General features: G+C 33.4%; 2 protein-coding genes across 3 annotated transcripts; both read left to right on the top strand.

The window, feature by feature from the left end:
- The first annotated feature begins 939 nt into the window (after positions 1–939).
- Positions 940–5,119, top strand: LOC143582581 (serine/threonine-protein kinase AFC2-like). Of its 2 annotated transcripts, XM_077065107.1 has the most exons (12): positions 940–1,069; positions 1,964–2,153; positions 2,515–2,541; positions 2,966–3,119; positions 3,187–3,235; positions 3,317–3,431; positions 3,581–3,672; positions 4,072–4,228; positions 4,298–4,362; positions 4,449–4,546; positions 4,625–4,727; positions 4,807–5,119. In XM_077065107.1, the coding sequence occupies exons 1-12, from the start codon at positions 965–967 to the stop codon at positions 4,954–4,956; spliced, it is 1,305 nt and encodes a 434-aa protein (XP_076921222.1). In that variant the 5' UTR covers positions 940–964; the 3' UTR covers positions 4,957–5,119. The 2 variants fall into 2 exon arrangements, with proteins under 2 accessions (XP_076921222.1, XP_076921221.1); XM_077065106.1 differs by lacking the exons at positions 940–1,069; positions 1,964–2,153; positions 3,187–3,235; positions 3,317–3,431.
- A 5,941-nt stretch (positions 5,120–11,060) lies between these two features.
- On the top strand, positions 11,061–15,110 carry LOC143582594 (putative serine/threonine-protein kinase WNK3). Its single transcript, XM_077065117.1, has 8 exons — positions 11,061–11,147; positions 11,260–11,297; positions 11,958–12,185; positions 12,499–12,722; positions 12,820–12,977; positions 13,162–13,534; positions 13,646–14,189; positions 14,963–15,110. Exons 1-8 carry the CDS (start codon positions 11,061–11,063, stop codon positions 15,108–15,110), a joined length of 1,800 nt encoding a protein of 599 aa, XP_076921232.1.
- Positions 15,111–27,717: the final 12,607 nt, after the last annotated feature.

The following is a 27,717-nucleotide window of genomic DNA, read 5'->3' as shown; positions in this document are numbered from 1 at the left end:
TTCCCCCTCCCGCCTTTGCTCATTCTTTCAGGTGACACTGAATATTTGTAAGTGTTAAGCCTTATGCGTGTAGCTATGCTGTGCGGGTAGCCTTCCCTGATGGCTTGTATCCGCAACTGCGGGAACAGGCGGGTTACTTTACCATTGGGAGGCTTTTCCCTGCGTATGCAGCTTGCATACTGCGCGTAGGCTTCTCTGAGCATGGTGGGTCCTGCGGGAGTAGATGGTCTTTGCGCAGACATCCCTGTTCAAGGTGAGTCATGCGGGACCAACTGAGCCCTGCTGGGACCTACCTCTTCAAATCGTATGTAATAAATATCCCCAAAAATGTCCAGGACAAAACCAAACATCCGGTTTTATTTTATTTTTTGAAAAGCCAAATTTCAACACAAAGAAAACTAAGCAAGTTACAAGCTTCAAAATGAATAAAAACAAATAAGATAAAAGAAAAAATTCACAAAATTAAACAAACATCAATCTTCTCGATTCAAGTTCATTTTCCGTCTCTTATGCTTCACTCATAAAATGAGTGCCTTTATATTACTCACCACTTTATCGACCTCCATATTAACCAACAAATCACAAAGAAAGTTATATATCATACAAAAGTTATTTCACAAAACTGGTGACCCTAAAGTGTAAAATACTAAAGTTTGAAGTCAAACTTCAAGGGGCCCAGTTAAACTTTAATAATTATTTTAACCACGCCACCACCCACACTAACCTAACCACAGTCAACAATCAGCCAACCACGGTTAATCTCCGCCACCAGATAATGCACATCACCATCACCAAAAACACACCACGTGTACGGCCCGATCATCACAGCTCTCAATTTACTGGTCGATATCTGGTTTGCGTTAGAAATCAGGATTAGGTATTATATTAATTTTCATCACAAAAATTCCTTTACTATTCTCTTCATCAATCGGCACCGTAGAATCGTCAAATCAAGCATCAGATCATGGAGATGGAGCGTGTTACCGAGTTTCCGATGAGTAACGTTGATATTGGACCGAGAAAGAGGCAGCGAATTGGCTGGGAGGCTGCTGTTCATCCGCCGCCCAAGGTATTAGATCTGCTTCGTCTTCATCTAATTTGTTGTTTTTGTGAGTTTTGTTTTGTTTGGCTAGATCTTATTGAATTCTGAATCGTTGACCAGGTAAGGTTTAAAATTAGGTTATTTAATTTGATCTGATCTGATCTGATAGGATAACAGTTGGTTATGGATCTAATTAACCGATTAGTTAGGGTTTTGATTCAATTGGATAACAATTGGTTATGGATTTAATTTGCGGATTAGTTATGTTTTAGATCTAAATGGATAACAATTGGTTATGGATCTAGTTAGCTGATTTGTTGTGTTTTTTATTTAATTGGTTAACAATTGGTTATGGATCTATTAGCTGACTAGATGTGTTTTTAATTTAGTTGAATAACAATTGATGTTTTTGGCGGTAAATAATTATGGATGAAACTTTTGTTATAGTTTTAACCAATTTTACATTGTCTGAAACCCTAGTTTAAGACTTAACAGTTAGTTGGTTATGACTTTATTTAGTTGAAAGCTTTGTTGGAATTTGATGTGAAATCAATGTTTTTTAAAGATTTTGAGCCAGTTTTGGGCTTTGGCTAGAATCTAGATCATTTTTTTGGTTAATCTTATAATTTGTTGTAAACCGAAGAAGGCGTGCTAAGAATTATAATATATGATCGTGGAATTTTGATCTGGATTTTAAAAAGTTGGTTATGTTTTTCTAAAACAAAGAAGAATTTGATCCAGGTTATGAAATGTTGATTCTTACTGTAATTACCAGATTGCATATTTTCCATGTCATGGTTATTTTTCTGACTATATTGACAAGTTTTTGAAATTTATGATATATTGTTACTTAAACAAAATGATTCAAGGAGATTTAATGGTCTCTATTTGAAAGAAACATGAATGGATGCCTGTGTGTAGGCTCAGCTATCATTATTTTGTGGACAAGATGTTGGAAATGTGACCAGCTATGCACCTTCGGGGGCTCCCCAAGACCATACTAATTCATCTCATGTTAAGCGTGTGGCTCACGATATTTCTCCACCATGGCGTGAAGATGATAAAGATGGGCATTATATGTTTGCAGTTGGAGATAATTTAACTTCACGCTGTAACTACCCTTCACCACCATCAAATAGATTTTTATATCAATTTCTTATTATAGTATACTAGTTGAAACAAATCTTTATTTATACTTTTTAAAACTTTGCATACAAATAACTTAACACGCCATGTTATCTTTGCACTTATTATTGGATTCTGCTATCTAGAAATCTTAATAGGTTACAAAATCTTTTGGTAATGTAGTATTGTAGTATACTAGTATTAAACAATTTTAAAACATCAATAGTTGGTTGTTTTGCTCTGTCTGTATACTGTGTTGGTTAAAAAAATGTTTGTTTATAGCTTCTTGATGCTTGTAATATCATGCTTGTATGGTACTGATATATTTTTCTTTTTCTTTCTTGCAGATAAGATCCATGGCAAAATGGGTGAAGGTAAGAATCATCTACCAAACAACTGCTTATAAATAATTAACTAATTATATTGGATTGGATTGGTGTAATTCAGAACTTTTAATTTAACAACTTTAAGAGCTCTTAACAACCAATCATTTTATTTATTACCTTTATATATTTAACATTAATTTGAGACTTTGAGTGTGTTTTTGTCATTTGTCATGTGTAATTTTATGACTATAGATATGTAAATTAGTTTTTACACATGTAAAATCACCATTATGACATTATATAGCACAAAGTTACATATAGTAAATGACAAGACTACCTCACATAATATTAAAGGTATAAAAAAGATAAAAAGAAATGATCGGTTACTTGAAGTTTTGGAGTTCTAAAAAGATCCAAACCCTTATTGATAATTGAAGTATATAGTATAATTATGTATACTTGTTTATTTTAGGTACATTTGGTCAAGTATTGGAATGCTGGGATAAAGAACGGAAGGAAATGGTGGCGATTAAAATTGTTCGTGGCGTAAAGAAGTACCGTGAGGCAGCCATGATCGAGATTGATGTGCTTCAACAACTCGGTAAACATGATAAAGGCGGCAATCGGTGAGTGACAATTTTATATCTGAGTAACGTGGTTGCGTCTGTTGTTAAAATGGTTTATTTCTTGCAGTTGTGTACAAATAAGGAACTGGTTTGACTATCGTAACCATATATGTATTGTAAGTTTAGTACAATTGATATGGTGGATTTATTCCCCAATTTATCAAATGTTTTTGGTTAAGACTATTTGATGGATTCAGGTTTTTGAGAAGCTTGGACCAAGTTTATATGATTTTCTTCGCAAAAACAATTATCGTTCATTTCCTATAGATCTAGTTCGTGAGATTGGAAGACAACTCTTGGAATGTATAGCATGTGTGTAGTAATTACTTGATGCTATTTTTATATCATTTGGGTAGTTTAGTTCTTTGTGTGTGAATTGGAAGTTTAACCATGCTTGACTTTTGTTGCTGTTGATAATAGATGATTAATGTGTTAACAAGTGTTTGTTAAATGTGTTGCAGTTATGCATGATCTGCGTTTAATACACACGGATTTGAAGCCCGAGAACGTGCTTCTTGTGTCCTCGGAATACATCAAAGTGCCTGATTACAAGGTTTGAACAATTTGTTTATAAGTGGTCAAAGTTGGTTGACTCGAAACATTTATTTTGTCCAAAAGTTTAGGTTTTTACTAGTAGTTTGTGTCAAACATGATTACTCAAGTTAAATTATTTTGATAATAATGTAGTTATTTGAATAAGTTGATTTATGAGGTTTTATGCCATCAAAAGCACTTTTGATGACCCAGTTGAAGTTTTGAACTGTATTTTTTTCAACCAGAACCATGAGAACCCATATGTAGCCAACCCGTGAAGGTGTTATTTGGGTCGGTTCTGGTTCTTGCAAAGATGGCTACTCGATCTTGGTTTTGGCAGTTCCAAACCAATGATCAAAATTGCCACATTTAGTTTATATGATGGCTAATGGGTTTTGTTTCCAATATGATGTTTTAGGGCTCATCTAGGTCACCAAAAGACGGTTCATACTCCAAAAGAATACCAAAATGCAGTGCAATCAAAGTTATTGATTTCGGTAGCACAACGTACGATCGTCCCGATCAGAATTATATAGTATCAACTCGCCATTATCGTGCACCCGAAGTTATATTAGGTAATCACTTTATTTAAGTACTTTTATGCCATAACAGTCACATATTTATTTACTAATTGTTTCTTTCAGGATTGGGATGGAGCTACCCTTGTGATATATGGAGTGTTGGCTGCATCCTTGTGGAACTATGCTCTGTAAGTTGATATTTTTAGCCTTGCATTATAGGGGTAAACTTGTCATTTCTCAAAATCCTTATCTGACTGGTACATGTGTATAACAGGGTGAAGCTTTGTTCCAAACACATGAGAATCTTGAACATCTTGCTATGATGGAAAGAGTCTTAGGCTTTTTACCTCAGCACATGTTGAGGAAAGCAGAGTGAGTACAATTGATTGGCTCGTTTGGACTTTTGATTTTGAACTGTTTGACAGCATATTAATGTTACCGTGTCATCAGTCGACATGCAGATAAGTACATTAGAAAAGGTAGGCTGGACTGGCCCGAGGGTGCTACTTCGCGAGAGAGTATTAAAGCTGTTCAAAAACTACCTCGGCTTCAGGTTTTAAATTTTAATCCCTCTGTGATCATCTCCATATACTGCCATTGTACACTTTCTAACTATTATTTTTATTTTGCAGAACTTAATCATGCAGCATGTCGATCATTCGGCGGGGGATCTTATTCATTTATTACAAGGGCTTTTGAGATATGATCCTTTAGATAGGCTAACAGCACGAGAAGCTTTAAGACATCCGTTTTTCAATAGGGATCATTTTAAGCGTTATTAGCTGGTTAACTTTTTGATTAATGTGGTTCGAGTGTATGCTCTTTTGTTGTAACCTTTTCATCCTGATTGAATACAGAATCAAGTCGTTTATAGTTCATTTTGTTCATGTGTAGTATTTCAGAATAATTTATTGATCAAATCACAGATTCGTTGAAATTCTTGAATATGATCTATATGTCACACAAATGTTGCTGACTCGGTAGTCGACAATCTATGCATGATTGCTTGATATCAAAGCATAATGCAGAAGCATCAAACCAAACAAGAGTGATTTCGAGGGAAGAACGTCATTTAGTACGTTTCATTAGCAAGTAGCATTACATTTGATTACTGCCAGCATTTTCTCGATATTGTTATAACATTTTGTCACATCGTTTATAGTCGATGGAATCTTATTCTATAAGTTTTGAAAGAAAATAATGTTGTTAAAACTTGTTATGAGTGGTCATATGATGTAGCTAGTAAGCATCTCCCTTGAGTGAGTAAAGAGCATTGGGTATTGGCTAGCCTCCCGATTTCGATGAAAAAAAACAGAAAAAGACGTAAATACGAAGATGATGACACGCATAGATTGTCGACTACCAAGTCAGCAACGTTTGTGTGGGATTCCTTATGAAAACTTCTTATAACTTTCAATAAGTTAATAAAGTACAAAAGTGTAACTTATTAACTTTTTCCTCTCACATAAAAAACAATCATAAACGCCTTATTCCTTTTTTAAAAGTTAATAAGTTGGTAAAAATAAGCAAATCAAAACACTAGGAGTGGTTGCTTAAATTAAAAAGTTAATAAGGAGTGGTTGCTTAAATGATCCACACAACTCTAGGCTGACTTGCTTATGCATATCATGCTTGCTTAAATGATACCATTATCATAATAAATGGACAACTTAACAAGATGATTTGGTGAAATTTTAACATAAAATGATTTTCTTGTTTTGTGGACATTTATCTTAGTCACGTGTGATTTTTATCAAATGCAAATTAAATTAGCTTGCTAACTATGTGAATCAATGAGTGTAAATATTGTTTAATTATAGTGTGGTGTAATTACAACATATTGTAATCACACTACTTGTATATATAATTATACTATGTTAGGTACCCGTGTAGAACTATAATATATGATATAAAAAATATGTTCAACATATAAAAAACTATAATATATGATAGAACAAATTACACAATACATAACATGGAAATAAAAAGTTGAAACTTTATAAATCTCTAAATATTTCTTTGTATACAATATTTGTAATTTAATTTATAACTTTATCCTTCATAATAAAATTAGTAGTTTGTTTTTGGTTTCAACTCTAGATGACGGAACACATAACTGACCATGTGTTAAAATAGGCTGTCAAAAAAACAAACAAACCATCTAAAGCAATTGGTCTTAGCTTTTATTAATCTTCAGTGCAAAACAAACATAAAGTTAAAATTTCTTTCTTTGAAATTTGAAATTAATTATTTTATCTAAATTAACATGAAAATTCATTACTGATAAAAGCTTAATGTTAATAACTAATACTATATATATATATAAAACTAAATAATATATTTATGTTGGTATTAAGTTTTTTAAACCAGAAAGTAATTCTCAAAAGAGAAAATAACATATCAAATAGAAAAAAGAATAAAATATGAAACTATTATTAATAAGAAAAATAAATATAAATTTAATATGAGAGACAGGTGGAAAAATTTGTAAGGACCACTCATGTGTAATAACATATGGCATTAAGAACCGTATAGAACACGGGTTATAATAAGTAAATTTATTTAAATAATAATATGATATAAAAATATGTTCAAAAGATATTAAGATATAGTCTATTTTTTTGTTGAAATAAAAAATATGCAAATAAAAAATTGTTAAAAACTAATAAATCTCTAATTTTTTGCATACAATATTTGTAATTTTAACCATCATATCAAAATTAGTAGTTTTTTTTGTTTTTGCTTTCAACTTTAGATAATAAAACACATAACAATGTAATATATTTATATAAAACTAAATAATGTATTTATGTTGGTATTAAAGTTTTTAAATCAAAAAATAATTATTAAAAAGAACAAATAATAGATTAAAAAGAAAAAAAAGATAAATATAAACTATTAATAAGAAAGAGAATGCAGTTAATAAGAGAGAGAGGTGTGAAATTTTTTCAAAAAACTATCTTCTGTGATGTCATATGGCATTAAAAAACCTTTATTTATTATATAGTATAGATTATTTGGTTCGCACAGTTAGCGTACGTTAACTTTCCCCATACATCTTTTAAATAAGTATGGTAAATTTGAATAATTATGTAAAAATGAATGTATTGGTCGGTTAGGTTAGTTAGGTATAACATAATAATTCATTGTTCCATTAGTCTACATACTCCTATTTTACTTAACCAAATTAATATAATTTTTCGGTTTGAACAAAACACCCTTTAGGCTTTTCGAAAAGAAGAAAAGAGGCGTGCACATCTTCGTGACATCTTGTTTACTTTTATGCAATAAATTAATAAATAAAAACTTTAGAAGGAGTACGTATCTATTGATTTTAACCAAAGGCCGTTTGTATATAATAACAATAGTCTTAACCAAATTCCTCTTAAATTTTATAATTGCTTATAATATGTACGGAAAAGATAATATAAAGCTAGTTAAAGAGTAATGCTTTTTAGGAAAAAGGTTTTAATCCAGATTCATATATATTTATATATATAACTTACAATTGGGAATGAAGCGGAACAAATTGCTCTATGTAAGACTCAAGCCCACGACCTCCCATAACTTCATAAGAAAAGTTATGAAGGTACCACTGGTCGCTGGACAACATGGTCTTTGGTGTTAGGTTTGGGTAACATGCAAGGTGGATTTTCTATGCCGACACAGATACTTAAACAAACAATTTTTTTTTTGTTTGGGGTCATAATTTTAATGATAAATGAACATACCTGGAAAAAAATTCCTATAATTAAAAGATATAACATGAATAATATACCTATCTTAAGTACATATAAGTTTAGTTTTGTATTTTATATTTTTGATCGTTTAAATATGTACATTAATAAAATATTTTATGTATAATATTGGTATACAAGTTTTGTCAAACGTTTATATAATGAGCAAATAATATGTTTGTTTGTGTTTCCCATTAATTCAATTAAACGATCCTAACAACTTCTTCACGTAATCACGTTTGCTTGTTTGATTCATTTACGTGCACTTCAAGGCTTCAAGGATGACATGAAATACGCCCAATATATTCTTCCTATTTTAAGAAAGTCATGAACAAGTTGATACATAAAAAGTCAAAATGCTACAAAAATAATCATAATTTAAAAAACAACCAAGCAAATGGTTATGAAAAACATTTTCAAATCCCTTAATCTGCACCCAACATTATTAAAAACATTATTATAACAATAATAATACTAATATATGGAATGTTCATGTACAAAATGACCTTAACAAGAGAACGTAGAAAACAATATCAACTACAATACCAATATACATAACCAATGTTCTATAATAATAAAGAAAAACCCCTGATAATAACAACAAAATAATCAAAATTAGCAACAAAAAAATAACAGCAAATACTTGTAACAACATAAGAAAAAACCTAATAATAACAACAAAATGTAAATCAACATATACTTATAAATTTATAATGTCTCATAATCGGAAATTAACAAATACGAACAAAAAATAACAACAAACATTTATAAAAACAAATCTAATACTCTCCCCGTCCCATTAAAAGTGTCTATATTTCCAATTTTACTTGTCCCATTACAAATGTTCACTTTCAAAATTTATTAACCAATTTCCAAATTTATCCTTAAACACACATAACTAGCATTAATAATCAATGTTGATGGACCCAATTTTCAAGAGCGTTATTGTCATTGTGTAAGCAAAAAAGGTAATCATTTAATCTTTTTTGAACTTTATATTTTTCAAACCATGACACTTTTAATGGAACGAAGGAAGTAATAATTAACAACAAATTTGTTCTCACTATTTTCATATTAATGATTTGTATTTAATCATGAAATTACTAATATATATATATATATATATATATATATATAGGAGAAGTATAGTTTGAAAACCCTCTTGAGTTGAGAAAACCCTATGTAACATCGTTTTTTTTGTTACATGTAATATATGTTACATTTAATACAAAACATCGAAAACATAAAAAAAATGTATTGCTATTTTTTTTACATGTTTTTAGTAATTTTTATATATGTTTTCAAGAGAGAGAAAATGTAAATAAACTTTTACATTTTTTATTAACTTTAATTGTGGACCACAAGATTTAATCTTTAATTAAAAACATCTGGTTAAGAATAAGTTTCTAAAGTTTTAACAACTCAAGTGGGTTTTTATTCTAACCTAACCCTATATATATATATATATATCATGTATAATGTTTATAAATTTAGTTTTAACTTTTCAAAATAAAAATTGATGCTCTAACTATATTTTAATATATGTCTTCTCAATCTAATCAATCTAATATTCTATAAATATGTGATGTCATTATAAACTTTCTTATGTTAAAAATAAAAAAATGTATGCTTCTTCCTCTCCATCCTATTCTCGAAAACGTAATAATAATAATAATAATATTATAATAATAATAATTATTATTATTATATTATTATTATTATGTATGTTTCTTCCTCTCCAACCATTTACATGGTGACAAATCAAAACTATTTTCAACTATCCTAAACTATTCCAAAGGGTGACGTCACTCAGGACCGTCTTCTAAAATCGTTAAGATTTTTGGATCAAAGACGAAAAAGATTTGGGTCTAAAGTAAAGCGTTTTTAACAATTAACTTACTAAATGAGCTTACTTGATTATGATTTGAGTTGTGCAATATATATATATATACATTTTTAATAAAAATAGGCTTAAATAAGTTGAGTAATTGGGTTTTCCATTAAAAATACATATTTTTTACATATATATATATATCAATTTTAAAATAAAAAATCCGGTCCTACGGATTGATCGGGTCAGCGACGTTGACCACCTTGCCCTCCTTAAAAGCCGTCGCTGCCTCGCTGGCGTCATTCCTTTCAATACCCTATAGAATTTATTAAGTTGAAACTAGTAAAAAGTTAACAAATAATGACTATACTTGTTTTATGTCAACAAGTAGTTGAACTCGGAAACGGAAATGACGGTGGTGGTCACGGTGCTCCCACTCCACCCAGGTACGCAATGACACTACTCGCAAGCCGCAGCTCACCCCATTAGGGGTGAATGTAGGTAGTTTTTAGGGGTAGCGTGGGATATCCCTGAATTTTATCGGCGAAGTATAAATATTTAAGGTTTTTAGCGTTTTTATAAAACCAATATGTATATTATATTCAGCAGTTTAAAACTATCCGACGAATTTGCCAAAATGGTTATTGGGTATACAAGAAGTTACATAGCAAAAAATAAATAAATAAAAATTCACGCCCAGAACATGTCAATAGGCTTAGATTGTGACGTTGTTTAACGTCTAGTATTTAAAACCGAACTTAGCTCACTTTGACCGTCTGTTTGAGGATGGCAGGCCGTGCTCAGATCAATTCGGATTTCAAAAGCTTTATGCACAACTTGCCAAAAATGAGAGCCGAAATGACTATCTCGGTTTGAAGTAATTGAAATAGTCACACCATTTCGAGATATGATTTCGTTAACATACTGGTAGGCGAGCCTTGTTGTTATGAATCAGAAGAAGGTGTGCAAATTAAGTTAGCCGATCAATTAGCACCCTTTTCCATATCCCCCACTTTTCAATTTCAGTTTAATACCTTTCAAAACTAAACTTTGATGTTCTAATTCTAATTAATTAAATATGTATACTCAAATCTCATCAACCCAATAATATATTATAAAAACATGATGTGATTATAAATTTTATTACATAAAAAACCTCTTGACGCCAGGTCAGGTCTATCTATACATACACACACACACACACGCATGCATTCCACTTCCACCATCTTCAAAACCCTAACTTAACAATATCCATTCCGGTCACCGGCGATTACTTGCAATTAGCTCGATTCACATCAATTTCGATTTGATCGACGAAATGTCACTGGACTCGTCGTCAGATCACGACTCGGACGATTCCGATGCTGAGTTCGTTGAGATCGATCCATCCGGCCGTTACGGACGGGTTAGAATCTCACATACCTCAAATTATACATTATACAGTTGTACGATTTATATTTTCATTTAATTAGCTTAATTGTTGTTATTTGGATGATGATTAGTTGTATGATTTGCAGTATAAAGAAGTGTTAGGGAAAGGAGCTTGCAAAACAGTGTATCCTTCTGATATCATTTCTACACAATTTTACAGTAAATTAACTCCTTGCTTTAGGGTTAATTAAGGAATTGAACCATTCACTTGCTACCTAACATTATAATTGATGTCATTTTTTCACAAAAATCTCATTTGACATATTATTAAAAACATAAAGTCATCCAAAACAATTACATGATGTATTGCAAATTGACCAGTGCATCCAAATTGATAATTTAACTACTTGTTTTTAGGTTAATCGAGGAATACTAGTCAAGTTAATCAAGTTTTAAACCGTTCAAACTTTGTTATTGTTGTCAATTTAACATTAAATTGCTATCATTTTACAAGGAATATTGCCAAGTGAATTGAATACATAGACCAGTGCATCCAAATTCATAGTTTTATTTCCTTTTATTATATTTTTTTGGGTTAATTGAGGAATACTGGTTGGCAACTAACTATTTATAGGTAAAGATAGCTGAAAAGGACATTATAGTTTGCAAAATAGCAGCAATTTTGGATAAGTTGTAGAAATGAAGCTAGCAATCATATTCATAAATGCGAATTGAATTGTTTGTTTTGGCATTTTTGCAAGAAAATTGGTTGTAACAGAATAGGAGAACAGTTAAATAGATTGATAGTGCTATCAAATCCTTGATTACATATCACATATTTTAGATACAGAGCATTTGATGAACTGGAAGGAATTGAAGTAGCTTGGAATCAAATAAAGTTTTCTAATTTCTTGAGGAACCCTGAGGAACTGGACCGTTTATTCTCTGAAGTTCATTTGCTCAAAACACTCAAGCACAAGAGTATTATCAAGTTCTACAACTCGTGGGTTGATACAACGAACGAGTATATCAACTTTATCACCGAGGTTTTCACATCTGGCACATTACGACAGTATGTTTCATTTACTTTCAACTGTCTGTTTTGTTGTAAAGGAGGTGTTTATATGTGCGTTTTGCATGTGATTTTGAAAAACCAGTTGTAATAATAACCAAAAAGGAAGTTCTTGTGAAAAAAGGGACGAGTCTTGAGATGGAAGTAAATTCTTTGAAATTAGGTTACTTTTAGTTTACTTTTGAGAATCAGTTTTGTTGCAGATAGTTTGAAATTGACCTTTAAATGATCAGATATCACAAACACAAACACCTCTCACGTCATTAAAGAATTTATAATTATATACTTAAAGATCGTGTTAGAGGTTTGGTAGGTACCGGAAGAAGCACAAACATGTAGATTTGCGGGCACTGAAGAAATGGTCTAAACAAATTTTGGAGGGATTAGTGTATCTTCATAGTCATGACCCTCCAGTTATTCATCGTGACCTCAAATGTGACAATATTTTTGTTAACGGAAACCAAGGTGAGGTTAAGATTGGTGATCTTGGATTAGCTGCCATTCTTCGCCAAGCTCATTCTGCTCATAGTGTGATTGGTGAGTTTAAGTTTTTAAAAATGTTTGTGGGTCAACCCAACATGGTCCAACCCACTGTCCAACCTACCACCTCATCCATGGTTTTTTGTATATCTAGGAACCCCAGAGTTCATGGCACCAGAGCTTTATGAAGAGAATTATAATGAACTTGTAGATATATATGCTTTTGGGATGTGCCTACTTGAATTGGTGACATTTGAGTATCCATATAGCGAATGCGCAAATGCTGCTCAAATATATAAGAAAGTGACATCAGTAAGTGATTTATGCTAGTTGTTCTTTCGTTTTATCCTGTTTGTCGTAGATTATATTCAACAATTAGCGAGATACATGTCTATATGCGTTATATGCCTAAAAGCAATTTACAAATTACAAGTTTGTGAGTATTGAATAACTAATTTCTTGGATTCTTTAATAAAATTTGCTTCTATTTTGTTAGGGTGTGAAACCAGCTTCATTAGAAAAAGTAAATGATCCTGAAGTCAAATCATTAATTGAAAAATGTATTTGCAACGTCTCGGATAGATTAAGTGCTAAGGATTTATTGATGGATCCGTTTCTGCACGGAAATGATGATGATGATGAAAACGTTAATTTACATTCAGAATCCAGTCTCTATCAAGGTAAATTAGTATCTTTAAGCCACCCTGGGCTCCACGAGTCCAAGATTTTTATTTTATTTAATTTTCCTTTAATGACTTTTCTAGATGAAGACATTGAGAATCTTGATACTGCTCGGGATTTCACGGTCAAGGGTCAAATGGGAGACCCGGATACAGTTTTCTTGAAATTACATATGGAAGACACAACAGGTCATCTGCCTATATCTTTTAGTAACGGGTCAACCCGGCCTGTTTGACCACATCCTTCTTTTTTTACCACTTATAAAATTATAAAAGTTTAGATTTTGTTTTGTGGGCCAGGTCATGCTCGAACGATTCATTTCCCATTTGATATCAAACTCGATACACCAGTCGCAGTTGCTAAAGAAATGGTCCAAGAACTGGATTTAACAGATCAAGATGTAACTGCAATTTCTGAAATGATTGAATCAGAAATTCAATCATGTTTTCCTGATTGGTCAGCAACAGATCACCAAGTCAACTCTCATGGATCTTTATCTCTTGAACAATTGCCTTCAGGTCGAAAATATTGGAATGATGCACCTAAAAACGATGGCTTGACACTTGAGCCCATACGCAAGGACCATGGTTCGAGCCATGGTGACCCAAGTGAAGAAATGGAAGAAATCTTGAGACATGATGATGTAGATATTATTGTGGAGAAACTTGAAAATATCATGATGGAGCAGAAGAAAGAGTTGGATGAACTTAAGAAACAACATGGATTGAGAGTACATGATATTTTGATGGAGCTTCCTCCCGAAACTCGAAAAGAAGTTGTTAACGCGTATAAAGTCGAGATCTTGGATATGAATTGTACTGATGTTGACCGTTCTTTTGACCCGTAAGTTTTTTGGTTTTTTCAATCTTGAGATTGATGGGTTGGGTCATGCCTCAGAACGGGTTTGGGTTAAAACGGTTTATCTTTGGCGCGTGTCAACACTGCCTTGGGGGGGGGGGGTTTACGAGCTAAGCCTGAGCTCGATTATGCTCGGTTTCGGCTCCTTTGTTTAACTATTAATTAATGTATATACTTCTTTATTATATGTTTATGTTTATGTTTATGTTTATAAATAACTTAATATTAGTTATTTTTATCATAATTTATACAGTACATACATCAAATAAAAAATATATATAATAAGCTCGTTTAGGTTCAGCTTGAGCTCAATAAGTGAGCTCATGATGGGATTCATTTATTAAACAAGCTTATTTTCAGGCTTGAGTTAGGGCTCATTTAAGCTCAGCATGATCGAGCTTTTAGTGAGCCGATCTCAAGTAGCTCACGAGCGGCTTGGCTCATTTACACCCCTACTGATTTCTCTTTAGCAAAGGTCTCATGTTCAAATCCAACTTCTACTAGTTTTCTAATTCCTTCCTTGATCCTTTGAAGGCCAGTTGCCCGGTATTTTTTGCATTTTAAAAAAATAATTAGTACTTTAATTGTAATCACAAGACAATATTTGTAGTAATAATCCAAATGCTTTGTACCAGCATGTTCTCCTTTTTAGTTATCTATTTTATCGGTTCCATTTGATCTGTTTAAGTTGTAAGTTGCAACACTGCCCAAATTGACCCATTCATGATAAATGCTAAATGATTTCAAATTGTTCCCAGGAAAGCTGAAGACATGCACACAGTTATGAAGGATGAAGATAAACAACCTGAAGCAGAATACCATAACGACCTTGGAAATATATTCAAGCACAAGTTCAAAACCGGGATGAATTATACAACGCCAAACATGGGCATTGCATTGCTGTAATCTTGGGAAATGACGGTGTGGGTTCATGACATTCGAAGGTGTTTCAACATAGAAACCATTGCATAATTCGTGTGAAGTTTTGGAGAGAGTTGGAGTGAATGCGTGTATATAAGAGTAGAGTATGATTATTTGTTAACAATAACAGGTTTGATTTTATGTTTTGACTAGCTGATTTTAGTTATGAAATTTGAATGACTTTGTAGATATTTGGCGACTCGAGCTATTTGATCAGCTTGTGGTGTTTGCCAAAATTTATTCTCATTTGATTGTATGGTTTTGCGTTGCTAAGATTGTCATTAAAATCGATTTTGCTAATATAGGATGTCAATTAGTTTTGAAGTTATTAATCCAAAGCATACAATATACCAATTCGTTACTGACAAGTCGAAGCAGATTGTAAACATCTTTTGCTTAGAAACCCTACTCTCTTTCAATACTCCAGCTTCACTCAGTAACGCGTTGTATATCTTAGAAACCTTATGGGTTGACAACCCGTCACTCATCTACTACTCTTAATGGATATGCCAATGCTAATTGGGTTGTTTGACCTTATAATGACTGTTGTCTGAGAGTATGGCGCTCTAGCTCATGTTGATGTTCATATTCATGTCTCTAATCCACGAGTAAAAGTTATCTTCATGTAGCTCACATACTCTTTAGTGTGACAATACTAAAGCTACTTTATGAATGCACAATGCATATATATTGACATTGATCTACACTTCATTAGAGACATGGTCTTCATGACTCATAATCTCAAGCTTGGTTATGTATCTACAACTAATCAACTTGCATATATTCAGGCATGCAAAGGGGTTGAATTCTACTAAATCTGCCTATATTTAGTCCAAGCTACACACCGATCTAGCCTCTGAACTTGCGGGGAACCATTAAGATAGCCTTAGTTAACCATTAGTGAATTCAGTCACATGTGCCATAATTACAAGTTAGTTAAGTAGGCTAGTTTTGTTAGTTTGTCACTGGCGGTTATGATCTTCGCCTTATATGAATATGACCGGCCTCTTGTTAATATTTTTGTGTGACGTGAACAAAAACAAAGAAACAATATCCTCTCATTCTTGTGTTAACCTATTTAAATTTGACTCCTAATTTTCCAAAATCTGACTATTTTCATTAGTCTTGTTTCATTTCAATTATCTTTCCTCCCTTCAGTCGAATGTGATACGAAGGTCCTCCATCATGCATCTTTCCTTCCTTTAAGAACTGAACCGGAACCTCTTGGTTGGATGGCTTATTTACCTATTATATATAAGAATACTCATGGCTTTTCTTCAACCAACTTACGTTTTGTTTCTAACTAAAAAGTCTGAGAAATTGAAAATTTTTAAACGCCGTCTTTTCAAAGAATGAAACCTTTGAGGTTTAGCAGAAAACCCTAAAATCGCTTTTACGAATGCTGCATTGATACGAATTACATTTTACAACAATCAATCTAAAGCATATAACTCAACAACGTGTTACTCACAAGTCAAAACATATCAACAAATCAAGCAATCTGCGCAAAACAATTATGGCGCGTAAATATCTTTTCTCAGAGACCCTAATAATTTTTCAGTACACTTGTGGCTTCGATCCATTTCTTGTTAATAATAACCATTGTTGTGTTAGATGTAGGACCATATAAGCAAGCCAACATTTATCAAATGATTAAAACTTGATGTCACATTGGCTCGCTTACGGGCTGGGCTAATTAGTTTAGAACATGGCACATATATAATCAACAACTTTAATTACTTATAATTTGATCTAACCAATTATTTTCATATGTAACGGTTCACTATTCACTAATCACAGGTGGCTTGAAAAGTCAGGGGTGGCTCGTGGGACAGTGAAAACAAGTTAGGGCTTTAGGCCCATACTTAATTAAGGCCTCAAGTCCAGAAAAAAATATTATATATACATTTATTATAATAGGTAAAATAAACTCAAAGTAATGTATTGGTATGGTTGTAGGCTTGGTTGTTAACAAACTATAGGTTATGAGTTCAAAACTTGTAATAAATGAATTTTTTTTCCTTAACAATTGTCATGAAAATGCCACAAAAATCTTGTTTCGATTTAGGCCTCCACATTTGTTGAGCCAGTCCTGGAAAAGTAACAACCTCAAACTGAAAATAGATTGAATATAATACACTAAGATAAAAAATTTTAATTCGATTAGACAAAGTTATTACATCATTTAATTACCAAAAACACCTCACAAGCAAATTGCAACACAAACTTCCTAACTAAAGCACATGAAAAAAAAGTGCTAATTCTTCTCATGCTCTATATATAGTACGTAATTAAAACAATAACGGTAACGAAATAAGAATGGAGGTTGGTAATCGGACCAGCAATGCTTGATTCCCCATCTCGGATACATGAAAAATATCCCGCTTTCATATTATCAAGCGCACATGCGATCTCCAAGCCTTGTCGCTGCGATCATAGTATCGACCGATCATCCCATGAATGTAAAGTTTCATAACATTGAGTAACCACATCTTATGATCTTCAAACAAAGGCATTTATTGCAATGTTGCTGGCTTATGTTATATATATTGTGTGTGTGCATATATATAGCAGTAGTCTATATATAGAGAGATAATGTTAATATATAATACAACATATATGTTTACATGTGTATTAATAATATATATGTATGTATATATATTAATATTCCCGCATGCAAGTGCAAAAGTGAGCGTTCTGTGCACGTTTCTAAGAAAAGAAAACACAAAGAGCACACACACTGAGGTGAAAGCATGGTGCCCTAAAGCTGTGACTCTTTTCTTTTTAAGAACAAACAATATGAAGGCTATCTTTGTGGATATGTGTGTGTCTGTGTTTTTTTAGCTTGTAAGCTAGTTATTAATAATGATAACCAGTATCGAAATTTAATTAGTGTCTGTATTAAACATAGTAAGTGACGAATTTAGAAATTTTCGTTTTGATGAATTTAGAAAGCTAGTGGATATTGAAAAAAAGGTAAGATAAAACAGTTATAATATTATATCACGTTGTGGAAAATTGAACATTTTTAGAGATATGTTAATAAAACTAGACAAAATATTATTGAAAAAATTAAAAAGGTTACTTTTTGACCAAATTTGTGACAGCTTGTTTAAAGTACTTGAATTTCTATGCTTTTAACTTTGTAAAAAGGGTGTTGATGTTTGTATAAGCAAAGGGATCTTTGGGTAGATCTCTCAAGGGTTAATCATCTTTTAGGCTTTTAGCATATAAGTCAACTAATTACTTTACACATGTTCTTTCCCATATACATTTACATTTAAACCGGTATACTTTTACATTGGTAAAAAAATAAAGTTAAGATACTATGATGTATATATAATAATGAATAAATTACAACTGTTGTCGTTTATGTTTGTAACAAATTTTAACGTATGTCCTTTATATTTTTAAATTGACAGGATTTGTACGTAGGTATTCAAATACCTGGTTTTGGCAATACCGGACCATACCCGAATTCAGTTCCGAAACCATGTATTAAAAAAAACCCGATTTATGCACATCTATTAAATCCTGCAAGGTGCAAATATTTGTGATATATAATTAAGGGTAGATTAGGAGTCCCCTTAAAAAAGGAAAACAATTAGCATTTTCAATACAAACTAGATTATATAATAAATTATATTACAATTGTATTCACAAACAAAATAAACAATTAATTTTAAGAAGTGACGCAGTAGTAAACACCGGTTCTTTAACATAGATTTCATGTTCGAATCATGACACGCTGCTTTTCAATAATAATATCTTGAAAATCATTCATCCAACTGTTGATTAGCATGATATTCACATGTCTTTTTTTTTTTGAATTAATTAAATTGAACATGTGTAACATTGATACTTTGTGGTAGCTCACTATGACTTTTTCAGTATTATTTAAACGAAAACCATACAAAATATAATAACTCTATACGTCTATTTATACTAGCTTTAACTTTTTCCTACTTCAACTCTAATTCCTAATAACAATTATTAAATACATAATAAAATAAACTTTATACACTGTCTTATGCTGTAGCAAATTCGTAATTATCTCATAACAATAAATTAATCATTTAATTTAATTTATAATCTTTCATCTTTAAATCCTTTATTCAATTCTCAGTTATTCATACTCTCTTATGTTGTCAGTGTTGTCACTACCATGATCTCGTAGTCTCATGTGTAAGAGCATTCTCATCCCACCCCTCATTTTATGTGAGGGGTGTTTTTATAATTTAGAGAGTGATTCAGGGTGTTGTGAGTGAAGAGTTTTTATATTTTAGAGAAGATAGTGATTTTTCTGTATATTTGAAAAGTTACTGTTCATCCCATATAATTTTTTAATATATTTTGAGAGTGGTTGTGAGTGAAGGAAAGAGAAAAGGTAATGATAAAAGGTATAAAAAGTATTATTTAATTGAAATAGAGAGAGAAAATGTAGTGAGTTTTAATGTAATTTTTAGTTTAGTGATAGAGGGTGGATAAGAATGCTCTAATACTTAATAAGATATCAAAAGGGTACACTATCTTTGACTTTGGCTTAGTCATATTAAGAGTCTCGCCCAATCAAAAGTTTCCACGTTGCATGAAAGGCACTACACATATAGGCAAACAGGCGAACAGCACGCCGTGGGACCTGAAACTTTTACGAATAGCGGACCAAAGGGTCGCGTGAAAGACAACATAACGAGGGCCCATAAAAAATTATCAAATGGGCCATTTCTACGCTGAGACGTCAACATAACCAACTAACCAAGGATATATAATACTGGGAAATGCTCATGCACAAAATAATCATGAAAACATAAACATAAGAAACACTATCAATCTATCAAAAATGAGAACACATAAAATAATATTAGCTACAATACCAATTTACATAAGCAATGTTTTATAATAACAAAAAAAAAACTTAATAATAACAACAAAATAATCAAAATAAGCACAAAAATAATATCAGCAAATACTTATAATAGCATAAAGAAAAACTTAATAATAACAAAAAAATGTAAATCAACAAATACTTATAACATCTCATAATTGGAAATCAGCATATACAGACAAAAAATAATAGCAAACAATTATAAAAACAAACATAATAATACCAGCAAATTGGTTTTTACTGTTTTTATGTCAAGAATAAAATGTATTTGATCCTTAAACATATAATATATATATATATATGTGTGTGTGTGTGTGTGTATCATTATAGAACTTCTAAATTATTTATGGACTTGAAGGAACTATTAATAATTAACGTTTTATAAAAAAATTTGTATGCTAATGCTATTTGATTGCAATTTTATCACTTTATATATATATGTGTGTGTGTGTACTATTTACGATAACAATTATGAAAATTAGTTTTTGCACATATCCAATTTCTTTTTACATATATGTAACTTTGTTATTACATAAATTTTAAACATATATAAACTTGTGATTTATATATGTAATCATAAATTTATATATAATATATGGTAAAACTAGTTTTAAATATGAATAAAATCAAAAAAATGTTTGTTTTTTTGATTTCTTAAAAGTGCTTAACTATTTTAGAGTTTTGAAATGATACTAACACCCCCCCCCCCCCACACACACACACACATATATATATATATATATATATATACAAAGTTAACTCGAAAGTTTCTCTAACAACATTCCTTAACAGTTAACATCATAACTTGTAATCCCTTCTATCCACTAATCATTCTCTTAGCAATGAAATGATTGACTAATTGATCGGTTGATACTTCGTAATGATTATACATGAAAGATGGATTGGTAATCGTTTCTACATTAAATGTCGACCAATTCACAATGATTACGATAAGTTATGCTGCTAAGTATAAATGTGTCATGTATGTTTAACACCGAGGCGTGCAAAAGTGAAAGAGTTGTGTGTTGAACTAGTTTTCTCTATAAGAAAGCACAAAGAAAACATATTAATTAGATGTCTATATTAGGTAGGCTTTCCACGATACATCTTTAGGTGACATCACATATTTTCCTTTTGCGGGTCTCACGTTCTTCTAGAATACAAGGACGGATTAGCCTACGCCCACGATGGTTGAAGTGTTTGTTTGATCATTTTAACTTTGTATATTGATATGTAACTGCAATTCATGCAAACTATACGAACGTTGTAACCAACAACAATTTAATAAAGTCCTACTATTTTGACTTTGGAAGATAACTGATCGAGTATCACATGTTTTATTTCAGTTTGAATTAAATATTATTCTAATCATTCTAAATAGTTTTGAAAAGTAGGTCATAAGTAATGTCATGTTGTCTGGCATCTAATGCAGTTGAGACCAACAAAACAAAAGGCAATGGTGATTGGATGCTAGCTAGCTAGTGGCATTTATTAAAGGCAAATGAACTAAATATCCAAAGTAAGTGAAAAATTAATGATTAGTTGAATATTTATGATATGTACAAGAACCTATGTTTTTTTTAGAATGATGAATAAATCTCAAAGTTTGAATCTTGTCTAAAAGAAGAATTGATACTAACAAAAGACATGGTACGTTATCCATATAAGAACAATGCTATGAATATCAAAGTGATGTTTACGAAACCGAGAACATGAAGAAAATCTTGACTAAGCCCGGATATGCTATGCCTCATTAGGTTTCTTGTTGGTCTCAGTTTTGATGTGTTAGTATTTTTGTTAGATCTAGGTCGAAATGTAGTTGGTTAGGGCTGCTAATATATCGTCGCTAATCCTGTTAGATCCAGGTCGAAATGTTATTGGGTTGGTTGGCTACTATTATGGTTGTAAAAATCCTGACTAGGCGCCGATTAATTGTCAATTAATCCTAATTAATCTTCGATTAACCTCAGTTAATCACAATTAATCGTTAGTCCCCATCCTATGTACGACTAGTGATTGCTACAACATTAGCTAGTATTAGGCTATGTGTTATATCCATCATTCACTATTCTCAGTTTGCTTACACCTCAGGACATGACAACATTTTTCATCTTTCATGCCAACCATTCACTTTTTTTATACCTATCATACACCGTTCACTTTTTTTAATACATTTAAAATTAATATATAAATTAATATTAATATTAATAATTAAATTAGTACTAATATAGTTAAAAGTGATCAAAAGTGAATGGTAAAAGGGTTCTGACCATATGGATAATTAGGTTTTACTTTAACTTAATCAAAGTAATTAATAGATTTAGTGAATTGGACTGAAATGACAAGAAAATGAAACAATGATGACGGAAATGCTAAAAAACTTTTTAGACAGAAATGACAAAATTGACTAAACCACAAGAATGATTTTGACGGTTTACTATGAAAACAATACAATAATACAATCTCAAATATATATTGTAGGGGTATGATACTAAACCCGGTTTTACGACCCTAAATTTATTATGTTTGGCTTATTTTATTATATGGACTAATACAATGTTATTGGGCTGAGGGGGTTTTGTGGAGGTAACCCTAACTGGGCTAGGCCCATTAGGGTACCATGATGGTGGCCATGAGACTCTCTATATAAGGAGATCTCCACCTCCTTATTATGGGTCATGCTCAATAAGAGCCACCACCACTTTTTTGTGTCTGTAAACAAGAGATCTTTGAGATTTCTTAGCAGTCACCTCCACACTCCCGAAAAACCATTGCAGTTCTCAAGCAACCGGAGAAGAAGATCAAGACGTGGTTCGTTCATCTCGAAAATCCGTGGAAACATTGTCATGGATCAGGTCAGATTCATTTCATGCTTCGACATTGGCGCCATCCGTGGGACGGCAACGAACTACCCTTCGATCTCCCTCTCGGTTGTCAGATCTCTCCCAGGAAAAACCCAGATCTGGAAGTTTACAGAAAAAAGCTTCAAGGCTTGTTCTATTAAAGCTCAAAAAGATCCATAGATCTAAAGGAGGCTTCCAGATCTGTGCAAAAAGAAACTGCCTAATTCGAATGATCAAGTCTCCGGATCTGTGATGGTTTTAAATCTGCTCCGAGCTTCAGATCTATCTAGATCTGATTTACAGATCTAGATCTAGATTAAAGACCTGGATTTTAGGTTTAAATTGCAGATCTAACTCTTAAATTGCAGATCCAAAAATTACCAGACTTCCGCCGCCATGTACGCGCGCCCGCGGATTCTCACTCCGCAGTCATGCATGTGCCGCCGCGGGAACCACCATGTGGGTTTCGCGCAAAAGACCTCCACCATGTGGGTTTTGCGTAGAAGACTGCCACCACGCATGCTCGCCAGCGGGTCACCATTCCGCCGACATGCGTGAGCGCCCGTGGAAACCACCGCGGAAACCACCATGTGGGTTTTGCGCAAGAGACCTCCGCCACGCACGCGCGCTCGCGAGTCACCACTCCATCGCCGTGCATGCGCGCATCAGGCCACGCGCCAAACTTAAAGGTTGGGAATCCTCATAATATCCCATATGGCTACGCGTAGAGATGGGCAAAAAAACCGGTTGGTGAACCGGTTCAACGGTTTAAACCGAAAACCGGTTTTTACAAAAACCGGTTATTTAAAAACCGGTTTGACCGGTTTAGTAACCGCCGGTTCGTATATCGGTTAAAAGTTCTAGAGAAAAAACCGGTTACTGAACCGGTTATGGAAAAAACCGGTTAATTTTAAAACCGGTTATTATGAAAAAACCCGGTTATTAACCGGTTATTTTAAAAAAAAACTGGTTAATTAAAAAAACCGGTTATTAACCGGTTCTAACCGGTTTCTAAACCGGTCCTAACCGGTTAGACCGGTCCGAGTTTTGCACCAAAAAAACCGGTTAATAAACCGGTCCGGTTATTTAAAAACCGGTTTTTTTCCAGGCCAAGAAAAACCGGTCCGGTTATTAACCGAACCGGTTTTTTTAAAAAAACCGATTTGTGCACCTCTAGCTACGCGCCATATTTAAAGGTCGGGAATCCTCATAATATCCCATATGGCTACGCGCCATACTTAAAGGTCGGGAATCCTCATAATATCCCATATGGCTACGCGCCATACTTAAAGGTCGGGAATCCTCATAATATCCCATATGGCTACGCACCATACTTAAAGGTCGGGAATCCTCATAATATCCCATATGGCTACGCGCCATACTTAAAGGTCGGGAATCCTCATAATATCCCATATGGCTACGCGCCATACTTAAAGGTCGGGAATCCTCATAATATCCCATATGGCTACGCGCCATACTTAAAGGTCGGGAATCCTCATAATATCCCATATGGCTACGCGCCATACTTAAAGGTTGGGAATCCTCATAAACCCATCAGGCCAAGCGCCAAACTTAAAGGTTGGGAATCCTCATAAACCCATACGGCTTCGCGCCGAATACAAGACCGAACGCGGCTCCGCTCCGTTCAACATGCACACCACCATGATGCTTGAGCGCAGTCGCATATCATGTCACACCCTCAAAATCCACTAACGGAGTTTTACCGTCAGAGGGTGTGAACTGGCAGGATCGGAATCATTAGTTATAATCAAACCAAAGAAAAACGTTTAAATGTAAATAAGTGCGGAAGCGTAAAACCTTAATTCAAAAGTTGCGTCACGCAGGACGACTTAAAACCAAATGTAACTGTTAAAATTAAGTTTGCAGAATATAAGTATTTTCGTTTAATGCATGCTCCTAAACCGCGCGCCCGCCTCGGCTACCTGAGAATAACATACTAAAAGTGTCAACACAAGGTTGGTGAGTTCACAAGTTAAATAAGATAAATCGTTTAGCGTTTTGCGTAACCTCGTTACGGCGTTTCAGTGTTGCGTAACCTCGTTACGGCGTTTCAGTGTTGCGTAACCTCGTTACGACGTTTAAGTGTTGCGTAACCTCGTTACGACGTTTAAGTGTTGCGTAACCCCGTTACGACGTTTAAGTGTTGCGTAACCCCGTTACGACGTTTAAGTGTTTTGCATTACCAGATAGTGTTATGTCAAATTATATATCGATAGGTAGCTAATCTATACAACAAGTATCGCTAAGTGGTTCGCGACCGAAGCTGACTGTTTATCAAGTGCCCGTCACCAGGTCAATCCAGACCATGGTAAGTGTTAGCCAAAATTACACCCACTCAACCTCCAGTTGAGCTTAACGTCGGGTGGGGTTTGTCAAACCCAGTAGTACTACTCAACAGTGACTCGCTATTCCAAATATTAACCGGTCCGATGTGTGGGACTTCAAATGTTACGTTTGCCGCTTAGCCTTTACAAGTGATATATAATTTATAACAAAATCTTAAATATGCGTTTATCTCAGAAAATATGTTTATCGGAGTATGTTATCTCCCCCAAGTGAAAAACGTTTGAAAACAGTTCAAAGAGCGGGGTAAGTGAAACTCACTGTTTGCGAAGAATATCCCGATCTAGATCACCAAGTGATGTGCGTCGTAGAAACTCTCTAGCGTTCTAAATAACAAAGAGATTTTCTAAGTATCGGTACGTTTAACGAGTCTCTAGACTCGGCACATAATACCTATGCACGTAACAGATTTCGTGTTTCGTTTGTGAATTGTGTGTGACTTAAACAAGTACAATTGTGATACGATACATGAGTGAGCAATTACTTTCGTGTCACGTACTAATAACATACTTTACTAGCAATTATCCCCGTAAGGGCATTTTGGTCAACAAACAAAGATTAACTAACCATTATTCCCCATAAGGGCAATTTGGTCAATTCATGGCAATCAACTAACAACTATTCCCCGCAAGGGTATTTTGGTCAAAATACAACAATTATATAAAAACTATCATATTTCATGCATTCCTACACAACTCAGCAGCTAGTTTCGTTATGACAGAATTTCTACTTGAAAGATTTCACTAGTTCACCGATCATAACGTCTCAATTAATTCACCAAAAATTACCACAGAAGCATACATATCTTAGGTTTCCAGAACATATTTTATCTTATTTTTATTCCACATATTTTTCTTATAATGACCAAAACATTACAGCAAACTCATATCAGTCAGATTCATGTGCAACAGAATGTTATTTGCAATTCCCATTAAACGAAAAATCCAATAAATGCAAGACCACTTGGGTTTGGTTCCTAACTCAATGAGTCAACTTCCAGAAGTGGAACCAACCCAATTGGTCTCGTAGTTCATGAGATATAACATTTACAACATAACCTAACAGCAGGTCTAACAGCTCAGCTTTGCATCACGTTTTTGTAAAATCATAAAAGTATACTTCCACTTATCCAAAAATTACGAATTTATACTTTATAGAAACTAGACTCAACCTAGTTTACTGCAGTACCCACAATCTCAATCAATTTTCACGTTTACACTTCGTTACAGTCACTTAAACATCGTATATACATTCTGTCCAGAATCTGTTCACATCAAAACTCAACATAATAACAATCTATGAACTATCATGCATCCATATAACCCTCTAGACACTATAACTACTATCCATGCATATCAATTACACCATACATACAAGATTAGGGTTTGTGTTTTAACTCAAATCAAAGACAACAATGAATCATGCAACAACATCAATCTAGTTAGCAATTCATTATCCAAATAACAACAATCATATTACTCATATACATGGACAAAATCGGCTGCTTTAGGGTTTATACTTAACCCATTAAACATCAAAATTAAACAACAATGAGGTAAGAGATGATCAATTATACCTTCCTAGCACCTAGTTCTTGGATTAAACACTTGATTTGATGTGTATATGGGTGTGTTTGTGGACGGCAGCCGTGGAGAACAAGGAGAGAGAGAGGCCGATCGGGTCTTGTAGGTTTAGGATAATAATAAGTTAGGGTTTAGTTAAGGATATATTTATAATAATCTATGTTACACTCAAGTCCCTCCACTTCTAAGTGTTACATCTCTAGCCTAACTAATTGGTTCTTGTTTCTTGTTTAACATTCCACATAACAATCAAGTAACACACATATACCTAACACATAATAATCACATAATTAGTGTTTTGACGTTTGTCGTTTATTTATCAATCGCTCGCGTCAACTCGTTTGCGTTTCGGTGCAAATCCCGAAAGACTACACATGTAGTAAATGTTAAGCGTCATTTAAACCCTAGTTTAAATGTAATGAAGTATGCGTTATAGATTCAACGATCTTAAAGTTTGAATTGACGGAGTTGAGTTAACGGGGTTAACCTGAAATTGACGATTGTCACATCATTCCCATGTTAAAGAATTTTCGTCCCGAAAATTTGAGTCAAGTCGTGATGAGTGTCTGAAAAAAAATAAGAAAATTTTCAGTTTGTCATATATCACATGCTCATGCACCACATATGCTCACGCATATTACATATGCTTACGCATCACATGCTCACACATATCACAGTCTACGCGCGCGCGCATGCAACATCTGCACGTGGCGCGGGACATAAAGTCTACGCGCATGCAACATCTGCGCGTGGCGCGGGACATAAAGTCTACGCGCACGCGCATGCAACATCTGCGCGTGGCGCATAACACAAAGCCAGAGCCTATGCGCACGCGCACGCAACATCTGCGCATGGCGCATGACACAAAGTCTACGCGTACGCGCATGCAACATTTGCGCGTGGCGCGGGACATAAAG

The sequence above is a fragment of the Bidens hawaiensis genome, unplaced genomic scaffold (assembly GCF_021521415.1).
Source record: "Bidens hawaiensis isolate Kalapana, Puna unplaced genomic scaffold, B.hawaiensis_p1.1 tig00031794_1, whole genome shotgun sequence".
NCBI lineage: Eukaryota > Viridiplantae > Streptophyta > Magnoliopsida > Asterales > Asteraceae > Bidens > Bidens hawaiensis.
This window is presented reverse-complemented; position numbering and strand designations above follow the sequence as displayed.

What these genes read in the sequence shown, in the direction of transcription:
- LOC143582581 (XM_077065107.1), top strand. Translation starts at nt 965, where the DNA reads ATGGAGATGGAGCGTGTTACCGAGTTTCCGATGAGTAACGTTGATATT. An exon ending in TCAAAGTGCCTGATTACAAG is followed by an intron (nt 3,673 to 4,071) that starts GTTTGAACAATT and finishes ATGATGTTTTAG; the next exon opens with GGCTCATCTAGGTCACCAAA. An exon ending in CACATGTTGAGGAAAGCAGA is followed by an intron (nt 4,547 to 4,624) that starts GTGAGTACAATT and finishes CCGTGTCATCAG; the next exon opens with TCGACATGCAGATAAGTACA.
- LOC143582594 (XM_077065117.1), top strand. Translation starts at nt 11,061, where the DNA reads ATGTCACTGGACTCGTCGTCAGATCACGACTCGGACGATTCCGATGCT. An exon ending in AAAGGAGCTTGCAAAACAGT is followed by an intron (nt 11,298 to 11,957) that starts GTATCCTTCTGA and finishes CACATATTTTAG; the next exon opens with ATACAGAGCATTTGATGAAC. An exon ending in ACATCTGGCACATTACGACA is followed by an intron (nt 12,186 to 12,498) that starts GTATGTTTCATT and finishes GAGGTTTGGTAG; the next exon opens with GTACCGGAAGAAGCACAAAC.